Source organism: Oculina patagonica, chromosome 8 (assembly GCF_052425735.1).
Source record: "Oculina patagonica isolate OP01 chromosome 8, crgOcupat, whole genome shotgun sequence".
Lineage (NCBI taxonomy): Eukaryota > Metazoa > Cnidaria > Anthozoa > Scleractinia > Oculinidae > Oculina > Oculina patagonica.
In genome coordinates this window covers 19,857,826-19,870,474 of record NC_135765.1, presented here as the reverse complement: position 1 = coordinate 19,870,474, position 12,649 = coordinate 19,857,826, and the positions used below count along the sequence as shown (strand labels likewise).

The 12,649-nt window shown below is 37.2% G+C and overlaps 1 protein-coding gene across 2 annotated transcripts in view; it reads right to left on the bottom strand.

The window, feature by feature from the left end:
- Nucleotides 1-599: 599 nt before the first annotated feature.
- Nucleotides 600-12,649, bottom strand: part of LOC144662925 (uncharacterized) — a 30,819-nt gene continuing 18,769 nt past the window's right edge. For both annotated transcript variants that reach the window (XM_078523859.1, XM_078523858.1), the window contains 7 exons: nt 10,794-10,881; nt 10,093-10,148; nt 7,448-7,521; nt 5,575-5,651; nt 4,527-4,619; nt 3,031-3,100; nt 600-1,907 (listed from right to left, as the gene is read on the bottom strand). In XM_078523859.1, the coding sequence (XP_078379985.1) occupies nt 1,873-1,907; nt 3,031-3,100; nt 4,527-4,619; nt 5,575-5,651; nt 7,448-7,521; nt 10,093-10,148; nt 10,794-10,881 (493 nt within the window). In that variant the 3' untranslated portion in view covers nt 600-1,872. The remainder of the gene's footprint in view (nt 1,908-3,030; nt 3,101-4,526; nt 4,620-5,574; nt 5,652-7,447; nt 7,522-10,092; nt 10,149-10,793; nt 10,882-12,649) is intronic.

Sequence of the window (12,649 nt, the reverse complement as noted above, 5' to 3'; positions counted from 1 at the left end):
TTTAGATCTCAACTTGAAAAAATCAGGCTGATTTTTTCGTCTTGTCCTTGTGGACTGGAAAATCACCTAAAAATTATTATGGCTCCCTTCTTCCTTCACCAAAAATTTATTTTATATCTCCATCTTGATGTACTTGATGCATTTCATGTACGCGAAGACCTATTTGCCAATTTTTAGTACTTTTTACCGAAAAGCATTAAAATCCCCGTGACAGTGCCCCTTTAAGTTAACGATGTATAACAGTTTGTCACTCGGGACAAAGAGGGGTGTCCGTAATAACTACACGAGCAATTTTCGTATGTGACAACTTTTATTTGTCACATAAAAGCTAACTTACCACCTTGTCGAAAAAAATTATTTCTAACATAAAAATTGACCAATTTTTCTTATCTACAGGAGCAAATAAAAGTTGTTACATAAAAATTGCTCGTGTAAACCCGACTTGACGTTTTTTTCTTGAAACAAGCCACGAACCCAAATTTCTGCGAGAAGCTTCCCCAATAATAATAATAATAATGATAATAATAATAATTATAATAATAATAATAATAATAATAATAATGATGATGATGATGATGATAATAATAATAAAAGAAGAAAAAAGTGGAACTCTTGTCTACTTAGCGCAACACTTTTATTTTATTTTCACAAAAATAGTAAATAATTAACTATCACGGTTATACGAGACCCAAAGGACACTTTTATTGGAGTAAGGAAATGAAAAGTTAGACAATGTTAGAAAAGTTGGAAATGTGCCCAACCTTTTTTCTGTGAAAGAAAAGCATACCGTTTTTACAAAGATAATTTGTTACGTTTTCACGAACAGAAGACTCTTTATGGATGTGATCATAGAACAGATACAACGTTATTAATAACAGGAAGAATAGAATGGGCAGGTACTACGTACTACAAAAACCACCCTTGTATTGATTTTTTCTTAACAAAGGCACTCTGTAACTACAAGTTATGCCAGTTTATCTTATAGGACTGCGATGCATGCAGGGAGTATTTTTTTTTAAAAAAGCCAAAAGGTAAAAACCCTAAAAACAAAAGTTACTCACAACCATGAGGCTTATACACCTTATTCCAAAATGGCCGCAAATACATTTATCTTTTGCCTATATGTTAATTAGCCCTTATTGCCTCGTTTTAAGCCAATGATTCTTTTGAATTCTGCAGATACGATCGAGGCAACGAGGGCCAATTAACATGAAGACAAAAGAATAATGTATTATCCGCCATTTTGGAATAAGGTGTATAAGGTTTGTAGTCTTTCTTCACTTACTTTTGGTTGTCCTAACAGTTGATATGAAATGGCTTTCACCGAGTTTTTTATAGTGCAAAGGAAATGGAGAAGCATTTGCGGTTTTCAATGACATACGAACTCTGAAATTCAAAATCCAACTAACGATTGCGTTTTCGCTGCTGTCAATCATAATTATGGTGACAGACAACGAACCATGAAAAAGAGAAACAAACAAAATGGGTCGAAATCTACCAATCACAACTGACAGACGTGACCTTTTGACCAGGTTGAAGTGAACTTCTGTCTCCCGAGAGGTCCACTAAGATGGTTGACAGCAGCAAAAGGATGATTATATTTCAGAGTTCGCATATCACTGTAAACCGCAATATATTACAGCACTAACAGCGTGTTAATAAGCTTGCCACTAAGGCCTATTTTTGCCTGTTACGAAATGAACAATAAGAGGAGTTTCCTTTTTTTCAATAAGCATCACATTGAACCATGGTTCATAAAAATAATTTTGATATCAGTTACTGGCTGTAATTGTTAATTAACAGGTTCTTGTCTAGTTGTAGAAATATTTTTTTTAAATAAAGCTAGTTTCCTTCCATCTGTACTCCTGCTTTCTACCTCCAAAGTCGACACGTATTGTCTTTGCTACCTGTTGCAAAATAACAAAAAAAGTAAGGAAAATGCTTTCGGGCAGGTCCATAACTGTATACAGAACAAATCATACGGTATGGGGGGTACCAAACAACTAGCCTACGGGTCGTGCGTAAACAGAACTGAGGAAAGTAACCAACCTGCATTTATTTATGCCACCCGCAAGGTTAATTCTTTTTATTACTACAATAAAGATCATTGTATAAATAATAGGAGGGTTCTACCCGGTGTTCCTAGTCACCGGCTGCCCAGGTAGCAACCACAGGATTCAAGCTCTCATGAGGTTCTAATACGAAAAACCGTAAGGGTCTTTCTTCAGACTAGAGGGTGACTCTGTTGCCCTACACATTACGGCATTGTACATCTTTTGACACACCAAACTCTCAACCAAGCCCACTGGGAGTGGAATGTCCTCTGGCAATCTTTCTTTCTTTTATTTCGCTTTCGTTTGAAAAAGCCCTGTGGTAAAATGTTTGAGTCCACTGGAGATTATGAAAACAAAATGTAATGAACTTCCCGTGTCAAAAAATAAGCTTGTGTATATAAGTATTTTGTCCAATTAAGACAAGCAAATTGAGGAACACTTGAATGAAATTCTAAACAAACATACTTTAAGATGGCTGAACACAACTCATTTGAGCAACTTGGAAACTGTACTGAAGTTCAGGGGAAAACTGCACAAAATTCTTCAAAAAAGACAGTAACAAGACACAACAACACACAAAGGAGAGATATGGCTGGCACACAAACGAATTAACATTTGATGAACAACCTTGTTGTCCTAAAAGGCCACATGCTGAGAGCTAAATGCGGGTTACACTTCCTATATGCCCTCGCAAAAATTCATCAGTTCCCTAAGCAAGGAAGCAAGACAGAATACATATACCAGATTTCTGAGATTACTATAATTGGTCTCCAGTTTCCAAAGCGATCATTAACCAATCATAGCTCGCTACTGTTCCACAAGCAGTCTGGGAAATCCTGAGTTGATTCTTCTTTACGAGTTGCTAGTAAACATGGAGCATTGAGAGCCATCTCTTCTTATTTTAAACCATTTTTTTTATTTTTCATTTACAGAGGAACTCACTCACTCACTTGCTTGCTCGCACAAGCATGGTTACCTGTTATTATTATATTTCCTTCATAATTGAATGCACAGCTGAAAATCTCATCTGTATGGCCCTCAAGTACCTGAGGGGCATTGAAAATAAGTTATAAAGGTTAAGTGATCTTCCTTCCTCACAACATGTTTCCCAGTGTGCAATTATTTGTATGCACAAAACAAAATATAAATAGTATTTATTAATAGTAAACAGCTTTCAAGAAATATGGTCGAAAATGTAAGGTGACTAAAACCCCTCCAAAGAAATGTTTTAAACTTTGCAGAATATCATTACATGCTGATCGTTACCAAATCATAACTCAGAAACTCAAAGGATAGTGCAGAATGTGATAGCTCCAATCAATTGACAGTACTGGTCAAGGTTTTGAGATCCGAATCCTTTACATCTTAAGAACATTTTCCGCATAAAACACAAACAACCTCTCAAACATAAACCTGAAGAGCAGGGTTGGAAATTAGCGCTCGCCCGCTCGCCCAGGCGAGTGTGAAAACTGTCGGGCGAGTACAAATCACAGAACACTCGCCCGGTTTGGCGAGTACGATTTTCATATCCAGAATATATTATTCAAAATAAGCGTAACTTTTTACCTTCCACTTTAAAATAATCTACGCTGTTCACAAGCCGATAGCCTACCAACATTTTGAAATCTCCAACAATGACAACTAAGCTGGTTCGCGTTCGTAAACAGTCAAAAATGGCTTCTGCTTGGTGATTGTTACATGATGGACGTAGTTGTACAAAGTAATACCTCTGGTCATAAATACCGTTGACTCGTCCACCGAGCCTCGAACGCTGCAAGACGACCATTTCCCGCTGCTTTTACTGTACAATTTCGACACTTAAATTGCAAACTACAGGAATTTGGGAATAGGTATCAATAAAAGTGCGTTTGAAGTAAGTGTTTGTGTTTTTATTTTGGAGTTAGGATCTATTTTAGGATATTTTTTCATTTAAGAAATAGGTTGCAGTCTGCATCGCGATCGACCACCACGGTGACACGCACGGTGAACATTTTATAATTCGTTGGGGGAGGGGGGCTTTTTTTTTACTAAAGGAGACTGGGCGAGTGAAAACTGACCTGGGCGAGTGCAATTCAAAGGTCACTCGCCCAGATGGCGAGTGCTCCGAAATTTTAGTTTCCAACCCTGGAAGAGACTGACTATTTGAAGCTGTATTTCTCCTAAACATTGACGAAAATAGGCCACTTTGTTCAGGGGTGGTTTTTAACCTCCAGACATCTCCTACCATCTTCTCTCGTCACTTTCAAGGTCGTATACCGAATAAAGTTTTCTCAGCTACTTCCAGCTCTTATTTTTATAGCTGTATTTGCGGTGTAAAGTACTTATGCTTTTATTGCAAAATATAAGGATTTGTGTATTTATTCAGTTGCGACTACTGAAAGTGGCTTGAAGCAAAATTATATCCTTGTGCAGTTTTTCCTGTTTCCTGCAACAAAAGAATTTCAGCATCAGCATTAACTAGTCTCTTCATACCTGAACACATTTGCCAGAAAATGGGTCCCAAAGTCTTGCTGTTTTGTCACTGCTAGCTGTTAAACATCTAGTGCCTTGAGGACTGAAAGTTATCTAAAAACACAGTAATATTAAAACCCAACATCAGACATGTCAAAGTCTAAATTTAACAAGAAAAGCAACTTACAATTATTTAAATAATACCAGTTCTATCTGCAGGTATAAGGGAGGTTTACCTTAAGTCTGTAAAAGTTACATGTGTACCATAAGAGTGAGGGGGTTTTTCACGAGCAGAGAGATTTAATTATTTCATGATTTTATCCTTTGAAAAACACGATCTGTTTCCCAGATATACTGCAAAGAAAGCAATCAAACGGCCAGTCTCCATCAGTCACGAAACTTTGATTGGTTTTCTCTTTCTAAAGCTTTGGCTGTTACCTCGTTAAATTGTGTTATTACATTTTTTGCTTTATGAAAGCAAAGTGAACTTGACAGAGTAAATATTTTGTGTCACACTGATGGTTGGCAAGTGAATCAAACACTTGTTCTTAAAGGTTTTCTCGTAACATAACACATGGTATAAGCCTGTTATATAATGTGTGATACTTCTCTCGAGCAACTCAGGTCAACCGGGGTCTCAAAACTGTTTTACACAGGCCAATCTAATGGAACTCATTAACAAAATTTGTCTCTTTTGTTTATAATTTGTATTAGTTCTTTCTAACGTTCCAGGACTATTTTGCTTTGTGTTCTTTGTTGTGCTAAACTTGATCTCTGTTCACATCTGATTTATTCCGGGATCCCCTAGTTTGTTCCCAGTGCTATTCCGTCAATCAATCACAACTGAACCTGTCAAGGGTTCTTGATACAAAGTGATTGTCTGACGCCGTTGCCTAAAAAGGTTAAATTAGGCTCAATGAAAAAACTCCACAGTAACAGCTAAGCCAAATAGCACTTTGAAAATTATTAGGATATTTTTTGGGAAGGCATAAAGTTCTAAAACTTATAGGAAGTTTTCTTCCTTCCCTGTATGTCAGAAATCAAAAGATTGTCTCATCAACTAACATACCTTTGATATTTCACCTTCATGGCCTTCTAATTTTGAAACGCAGTGATGAGTAAGAGCATTGTACACTCTCCCAGTGCCTGAATAAACCACACATTATTATTAATACCAACTCAATGCAAGCAGTGGTTTTTGTTTACATTTACATAACAACATGAGGAAATTAAATTCCATAGTTTCAAGTTGCAGATGAACAAAAAACTAGTATATAACTACCAGTAGCAAATAATTAAATAATGTTGTATTTCAAAATAGTTCACTGCCATTTGACTAAACCTATATAAATGTGATGCTTAAATGGGTTATTCCAGAAAAAATACACACCCGCCCGACGAATGGCAAAAATTTTTGACACCCCCCTCCCCTCCCGCCTGGATTTCCATTTTTTTAAAGGCCATAACTGGAAACAACAGGCAATAGAAAATACGCAACATTTCATCCAAAAGATCCCTGTTTATTATAATTTTCAAAACACGGCTAATATTGCGAATTTTGGGGGTCAAATTTCAACATTTCAAATCAAATTATTTAAACGATTGATTGATTGAGTGATCTCTGGTACACTCTCCTCGAAAATGCCCCTTGCTTTTTTCCGTACCACAACAAATGTACAGGATAAGAAATTTGTAAGTCTTTAAAATTATGTAAATTAAGAAAAAACACAGTGAAAAAAGTCCTAAAAGGAACATGGTCAGCGTTCAGACTGCGCTGACCTGGACGCTACATTGTAGTTTTCATGTTTTGAAAAAGTCCACCTTAACCCAAAATCAAAAATACGCGTAGAGAACCTTCAGATATCTGCTTCAATCTTCTCAGTGTTTTTTTCTTCTAAATTTTCCCATTTAGTGATACACTGAGAAGATTGAAGCAGATTTCTGAAGGTTTGTTTTGAAAAAAGTCCACCGTGGACTTTTTTTCAAAATGTGAAAACTAGTGTCCAGGTCAGCGCGGCAAGAATGCTGACCATGTCCCTTTAATGCGCTTATAATCATCTCACTTGTCGGCGACAAGGCGGCCTAAATTGGCGCGTGTTTACAAGATCAAGTTCTCGCTATTAGGACTGTTAGTGTGACATTTACTTGAGCTTATCAATAAAGCATTTCGAACTACAATAATTTTAAATTTTATTACCTATATGGGTCTTTAGGTCAACTGGAACTCTTGCCTTTTTTTCATGAATTCAATTCTATTCATCCGTAATGCCCACGTTCTGACTTCCATACACTTGTTAACATATCGATCGTAAGGCATGCATAATAAAGTGGAAGTAGCCAAATAATACACAAATTGTGTATACGCATATTAGCCAGCAAAACAAGTTCTTGGGGTGGCTAAAATAAACAGAAAAGTCGTCTTTTCTTCGCATTTTTGAGGATGTTGCAAATTAAAGCACGGGTTCGGGTGGCCTGGGTACCGTATAAATGTTTCAGGCGTTGCATGCTCGGTCAACCTTTTTTTTTTTCGATCGTAAAGTTGTTGTTATCCATTTATCACGCTGGTTCTTCATGAATAAAAGGACCTATGAAGGTAAACTTGAAGAATATGAGGTAAGAACACCGTAAACTGGAAGACTACAAGATTTTCCAGTGCAAACTTCTTCTTTTAAGTGGTAAAACATTCCGTTCGGGGAGGTGTGTATTTTTTTCTGGAATAACCCAATGGGCATCCATAAATAAATCAAAGTGTCCATTAGAAGCAGTTCAAGATAGTACAAAAGTCGTGTGAGTTTAAGGAAAAGGTCATGAGTTAAATATCACTTTTTATATATCACTTCACTTTTAAAATATTATATACATGTACTATTCAGGAAACATGCTTACTGTCACACTGAGGAACCACTGCTTATATTACAATTGAATAATAAAAGATCTCTTACCATCTGCAGAAGCTGTGGCAATGAACTGACCAGTAAAATCAAAACATACATCCAAAACTTCATCATCATGACCTCTGAGTGGAATTGACACAACAAACAAAAACACACAATTAAAGAGTGTTCATGTACTACAAACAACTAAATGAGTCACATGATACAGTGTGAGCTGATTTCTCAAACCTTTGATTTCCTGACTACTCAAATCAATATTGGTTTCCTTTCCCTCAGTCAAATGCTGCTATTTTATTCCAATTTCTTGAACCAATTTTTGTTTTCCTTGGAGGTTTGAGAAGTCAGGGTTTAACAGTATTGTACAGTTGAACTTTCATTAATAGCCACCTCAATCTCTACAAAAGCTAGGATTTGTGTCCCTATCAGGCATCAATGCAAAACTTAATGAAACCTCTCTGAACAGCCACCCCTTTACAATGAGACAATTCTGCCCAAGGGTGGCTGTTCAAAGTGGAGGAACCATGGCCTCATACAAATATTTGGCACACTGGACTCTACCGGAATCAAGTGGTATGGGTTCATTAAACCGTCTTTTGTTCCTGGGCAAGACACTAGTAATGCTCATGGATCCCCTATCTAGCCAGCCGTGCTACTTACTTAGCTTGGAAATATGTACATGTATGTAAAATGGTTTTGTTTCCATTTAGATGAAAACATGATAGTTTAGAAGAAAGAAAATTTTGGCAAACGTATTTTATAAACATAACCTTAATCTCTAACAAAAGCAAAGTGACCATGCCTTTCTTTTTGTGTTTTGTTTACACACAAATGTAAACTGAATTTAATATATATTTTTAACCCTGGTCCGGCCAGTTGTTTTTATCTATGACACTGTGGACTGACTATCAATCCCAATGTTTCTTTCAGTGCTATTTACCTTTTGACTTCACATTATCTGTAACTGACGATTCAATATCATTTCTTTGATCATTAAAATGCCCCTGGCCATGTTAGCCATTTTAATAGTTTGTTCTTGACATTAACCAGTTGGGTTTGTGGTTAAAACGGTTTCACCCACTTAAAGGATAAGTTATTGAGCGAATTTCCTATAGGCCACACATACACTGTAATAAAATAGTTAAAAATTATAACAAATAATAAGAAATAATAAATTACAATGTAATATGTTTATGTTTACTTTTCTTTGTGTGACCTGAAGAGAATAGTTTTATGACTTCAAGTTTACATATGCTTCTACAATGCATCACCAGATTGATTTATATAGGGACGGGTCAATAAGAAGCAGGGGGGACGGGCCAGAGCAGAAAGGGGGTGGGTCATCAGTTTTTGAGCCCTTGAAAAGGGGGTGGGTAATAAAATTTTGATCTACATGTGGGAGGTGGGTCATCTTATTTATTCACTAACTTTTAAACTGTTTCTATAGTTCCAAGAAAATTTTGCAGTTGTATTCATCATTATAAATTGATTAATTTCACGATGCGAGCAGCGTTAAATGAATTTCTAGCAATTTTAAAAGGCCCAAATATAAAAATTTCCTGGGGGAGCATGCCCCCTGACTCCCCTAGGTGGCTTGTGATCATAACATCAGCTTTGCCTGACTTTCTTCTGCCTGCATAGATTAAACACTTTGCAAATATTTATGACAGACAGTGGTTGAAGTATCTGTAATCAATTTCTGCATAAAAATATGAACTCTTCGATAATTAGTGAGGGTTTCGATAATTGTTTATAAATTAATATTACGTACTGTTTCAGTTTTCGCATGTTTGTGTCTAAATTTTCGAATGGACTTTACACACAAATATGTGAAAAACTTACAAAAGACTAGTATAAAAAGTGAGAAATTCATCCTTCTTTGGTGTGCTAAAAAAGGGAAAAAGACGTACATGGAACAGCAGTGTCCATTAGGAAGAATTAGGGTGCTGTATGTAGGGAATCACACTTTAAAAGCTGACATCAAATCAAAAACCTTGCCATCCCCTTACAGATAACAAAGAAATGATTGGTCCCTTATTAATAAATTTTTCAAGCAAATGGGGTTCCTATTAGGGGTGGGTCAGTCAGTTTTGAGCCAGACGGAAGCGGTGGGTCACACATTTTCAAGCCACCACTTTTCCAATTGCTCCGACCACCCCCCTTCCCCAGGGTACTTATTGACCAGTCCCTTAGAAATATGGATTTTTTTGAAGGTGGGTGGAGACAACTTGAAAACATTGGCTATCATTTTCAAATTGCAACCCATTTCCACCTGAGCCATTTGCAGCCAATCACCAGCCGCTCTTAAACAGTTTTATTGCCCTAAAATAGCAATTGTTAATAAAATGGACCATTATTTTTAAGTTTCCTACAACCCAAATATAAATTTTGGCTGTTCAAATATCTGTTAAAATCTGTGACACAGTCCCTTCAAAGGAAAGAAACATCATATGTGATACGCATATTGACCTGTTCTCCTTTGACTTCACAGTAACCACTTAACCCATGCACCGCACTTTTGGTGGTGAACCAAAATATATGGCAGCATTTTTGTTTTGTTTCCTCAGATACTGTCCAAAGCAGTTTGTTCAAGCCTTAATTTTCTATCTTATGTCATCTGAACAGAGTATGTTTCCCTTTGTAGTGCCCTCCCCTTAATGGAGCATTATGTTAAACATGTTTCTCCAATTTCTTACCTTAATGTACCAATACACTGTCCTGTCCTGGAGTCCCAAATTTTGCACGTCTTGTCCTACAGAACAATATACCAATCTTTGATATTCAGAATTATTAACAGTGAAATGTGTCATTTTATTGTATTGTCACTCAAAACTGTGGCTTAAGCCTTTTAACATTTTTAGGTTTACGAATTTCAACTGAGATGATTTCCTTGATAAAATAAAGATGAAATAAGAAAATTTTTCTTTTTGAAATGTTTCGTTTGAACACGGCAATGTAATATTTAAAGTTACAAAATAAACAAATTGATACAATTTATCCAGTAGAAAGTTTGTCCAGTACTCAGTTTATGAAAGACAGTGATTAAAAGAATAAAAAACACAACAAAGTTAAAAAACAACCCTGAAAAAGTAGAAATTTCATGGCTGCTACCAAAATAATCCCAAAGCATAACTAACTCAGGCTCAGTTGCAAGTTCAGATAATATAAATGGCCCTAACAACAGTTTCTAGGTCTTCATGTTTTAGGTGGTCTTAGTTTCAAGACACCCCATTCCAAACAGGAAATTTTGACTAATCTATATTCAAACGTTCAAAGGGATTTTAAGTGTCTGTTGTATTGTGGCTTGTGCATTTAGTTTAAATTTATACAACTTAGAGTATTATTTTAGCATGGCACTAACTAGTTGATTGTGCATTTCCTAATAACTAACAAATACCATTGATCCAGTGACTATAAATGAACTATCAAAGTTGAATTGGGCATTGGAAATTTCCCCTCTGTGACCAATCAGTGTGTGTACTCTCCTGAAACAGAAATATCATCAATGATTAAAAATGTAGGCTGTGTCTTCTCAGTCAATAAGTGGTTAATTTATTATCCCTCCAATTCCAACCATGCTCATGATTGTAGAAAAGGAAACAGGAGGTCAATCATATAACATCACTCATTACAGGCGTACAGTAATGTAGTTATGATAATATATTTTATTTTTTTCTTTGTTCGTGGCGGTCTCTCCCCTGTTCCGGGGCGGGCGGTTTCTCCTCCGCCTGTCGCGTCCCGGTCTCGTCTCCCTCCTGTCCTGCCTCACCACTTTTGGCAGGGTGGGGCTCGTCTTCGGGTTCCTCTGTGGTGGGGGGGTGTGCCTCTCCCCTCCGTCTCCCCTCTTCCTCCCACTCCCCACTGTCCTCACCGCCCCTCGTCGTCACGCCCTTCCTCCACCTTCCCCCCTCCTCCTCCTCCATCCCTCGGGAGCCGGATCGGCGGTGTCGCGCTCATCATTCTCCTTCTTTTGTCTCTTAGTGTTTCATTTCCCCCCATCCCACATTCACTCTCTCCTCTCGACTCACAGTGCCGGCCCCTCTTCTGTTCTTTTGTAGGTCGTTCGCCAGCTCGGTCTGGGAAACTGTCCCCGTCTGGTATCCTCGGTATCCAGCCTCGGGCACCTCGCTGGTGAATAACCTATATATGTTCCAGGGCATGAGATACAAAATTAAAGCTGGAAACAATAACATGCAATTACGTACTAAATAAATACAAAGAACTTTATGAAATACATGTTATGTATATTCTCATGATATTTTTGTTTGTTGTCTGCCTCAGCTATCGCAGTTCATGCAATTGCTCTTTGAATATATAATCAGACCCTGTGTGACATTACGTTATTTAACAATTACTACGCCCAAGTTCTATGGCAGTCAACGGGCGCAGCCGAGTGTCGCTCAGCGGGGTGAGTAGTCTTGTGAAACTCTAGGATTGCAGTCCAAAACCACAATATTGTGCACTTGGACATCAGTTTCCGCTTGTCGCGGGGCGACGTCTCGGCGATGAATCAGTGGAGAACCAATCAGATTCGCGGATTTCCATAGACACAGCTGAGTTTTACTAAAAAGTAATAGTCTTTCAATATAACTTCTCTATAAGAAATAAAAATGTTACTCTGGTTGAAAAATATTGTACTAATAATTTTGTTTTTAAAAAGATTAAAAGTTTCAACATTTCAGCCTAAATGATGGAACTTTTAATCTTTTAAACAAACTTTTTGACAACACTTTAAATTCGAGTAACCTTTTTATTTATAATCACAAATCTGCCACCTGGTTACAGGACCATATTTTAAAAAATTACTTCTCTTGTTAGAAAAAAGAGTTAGCAAAGCAGGTGGGCATTGCTGAATTGTCTAGTTTGTTGAATTACTGTTGTTTTGCTGGGGGTTTTTTTGTCCCTCACCTCAATCTCTACCCCCACCTCATCTGGACTATGTACACTTACCCCAGCTTTCTCTCAACATATCAAGATCATGGTCAATGATGGGTTAAAACATCCAAATGCAGGCACTAACTTGCATTATAGTGCATTTGAATATGTAACTCTTCAAATTAAGGTGGGTAATGGATGATACATTCATAAATTGTTTTTGAGTGCTGATCACTTGGGTGTGGTCATCTAGTCTATGCTGGCTGTTCTTTCCATTCTTACAAAATTCAACTCGTGCCAGTAATCTGTTACATTGCAAAGGGCTGGAAATTACTGTACCGGTATATTAACCCTTTACCCCCTAAAGCGAATGGTCTT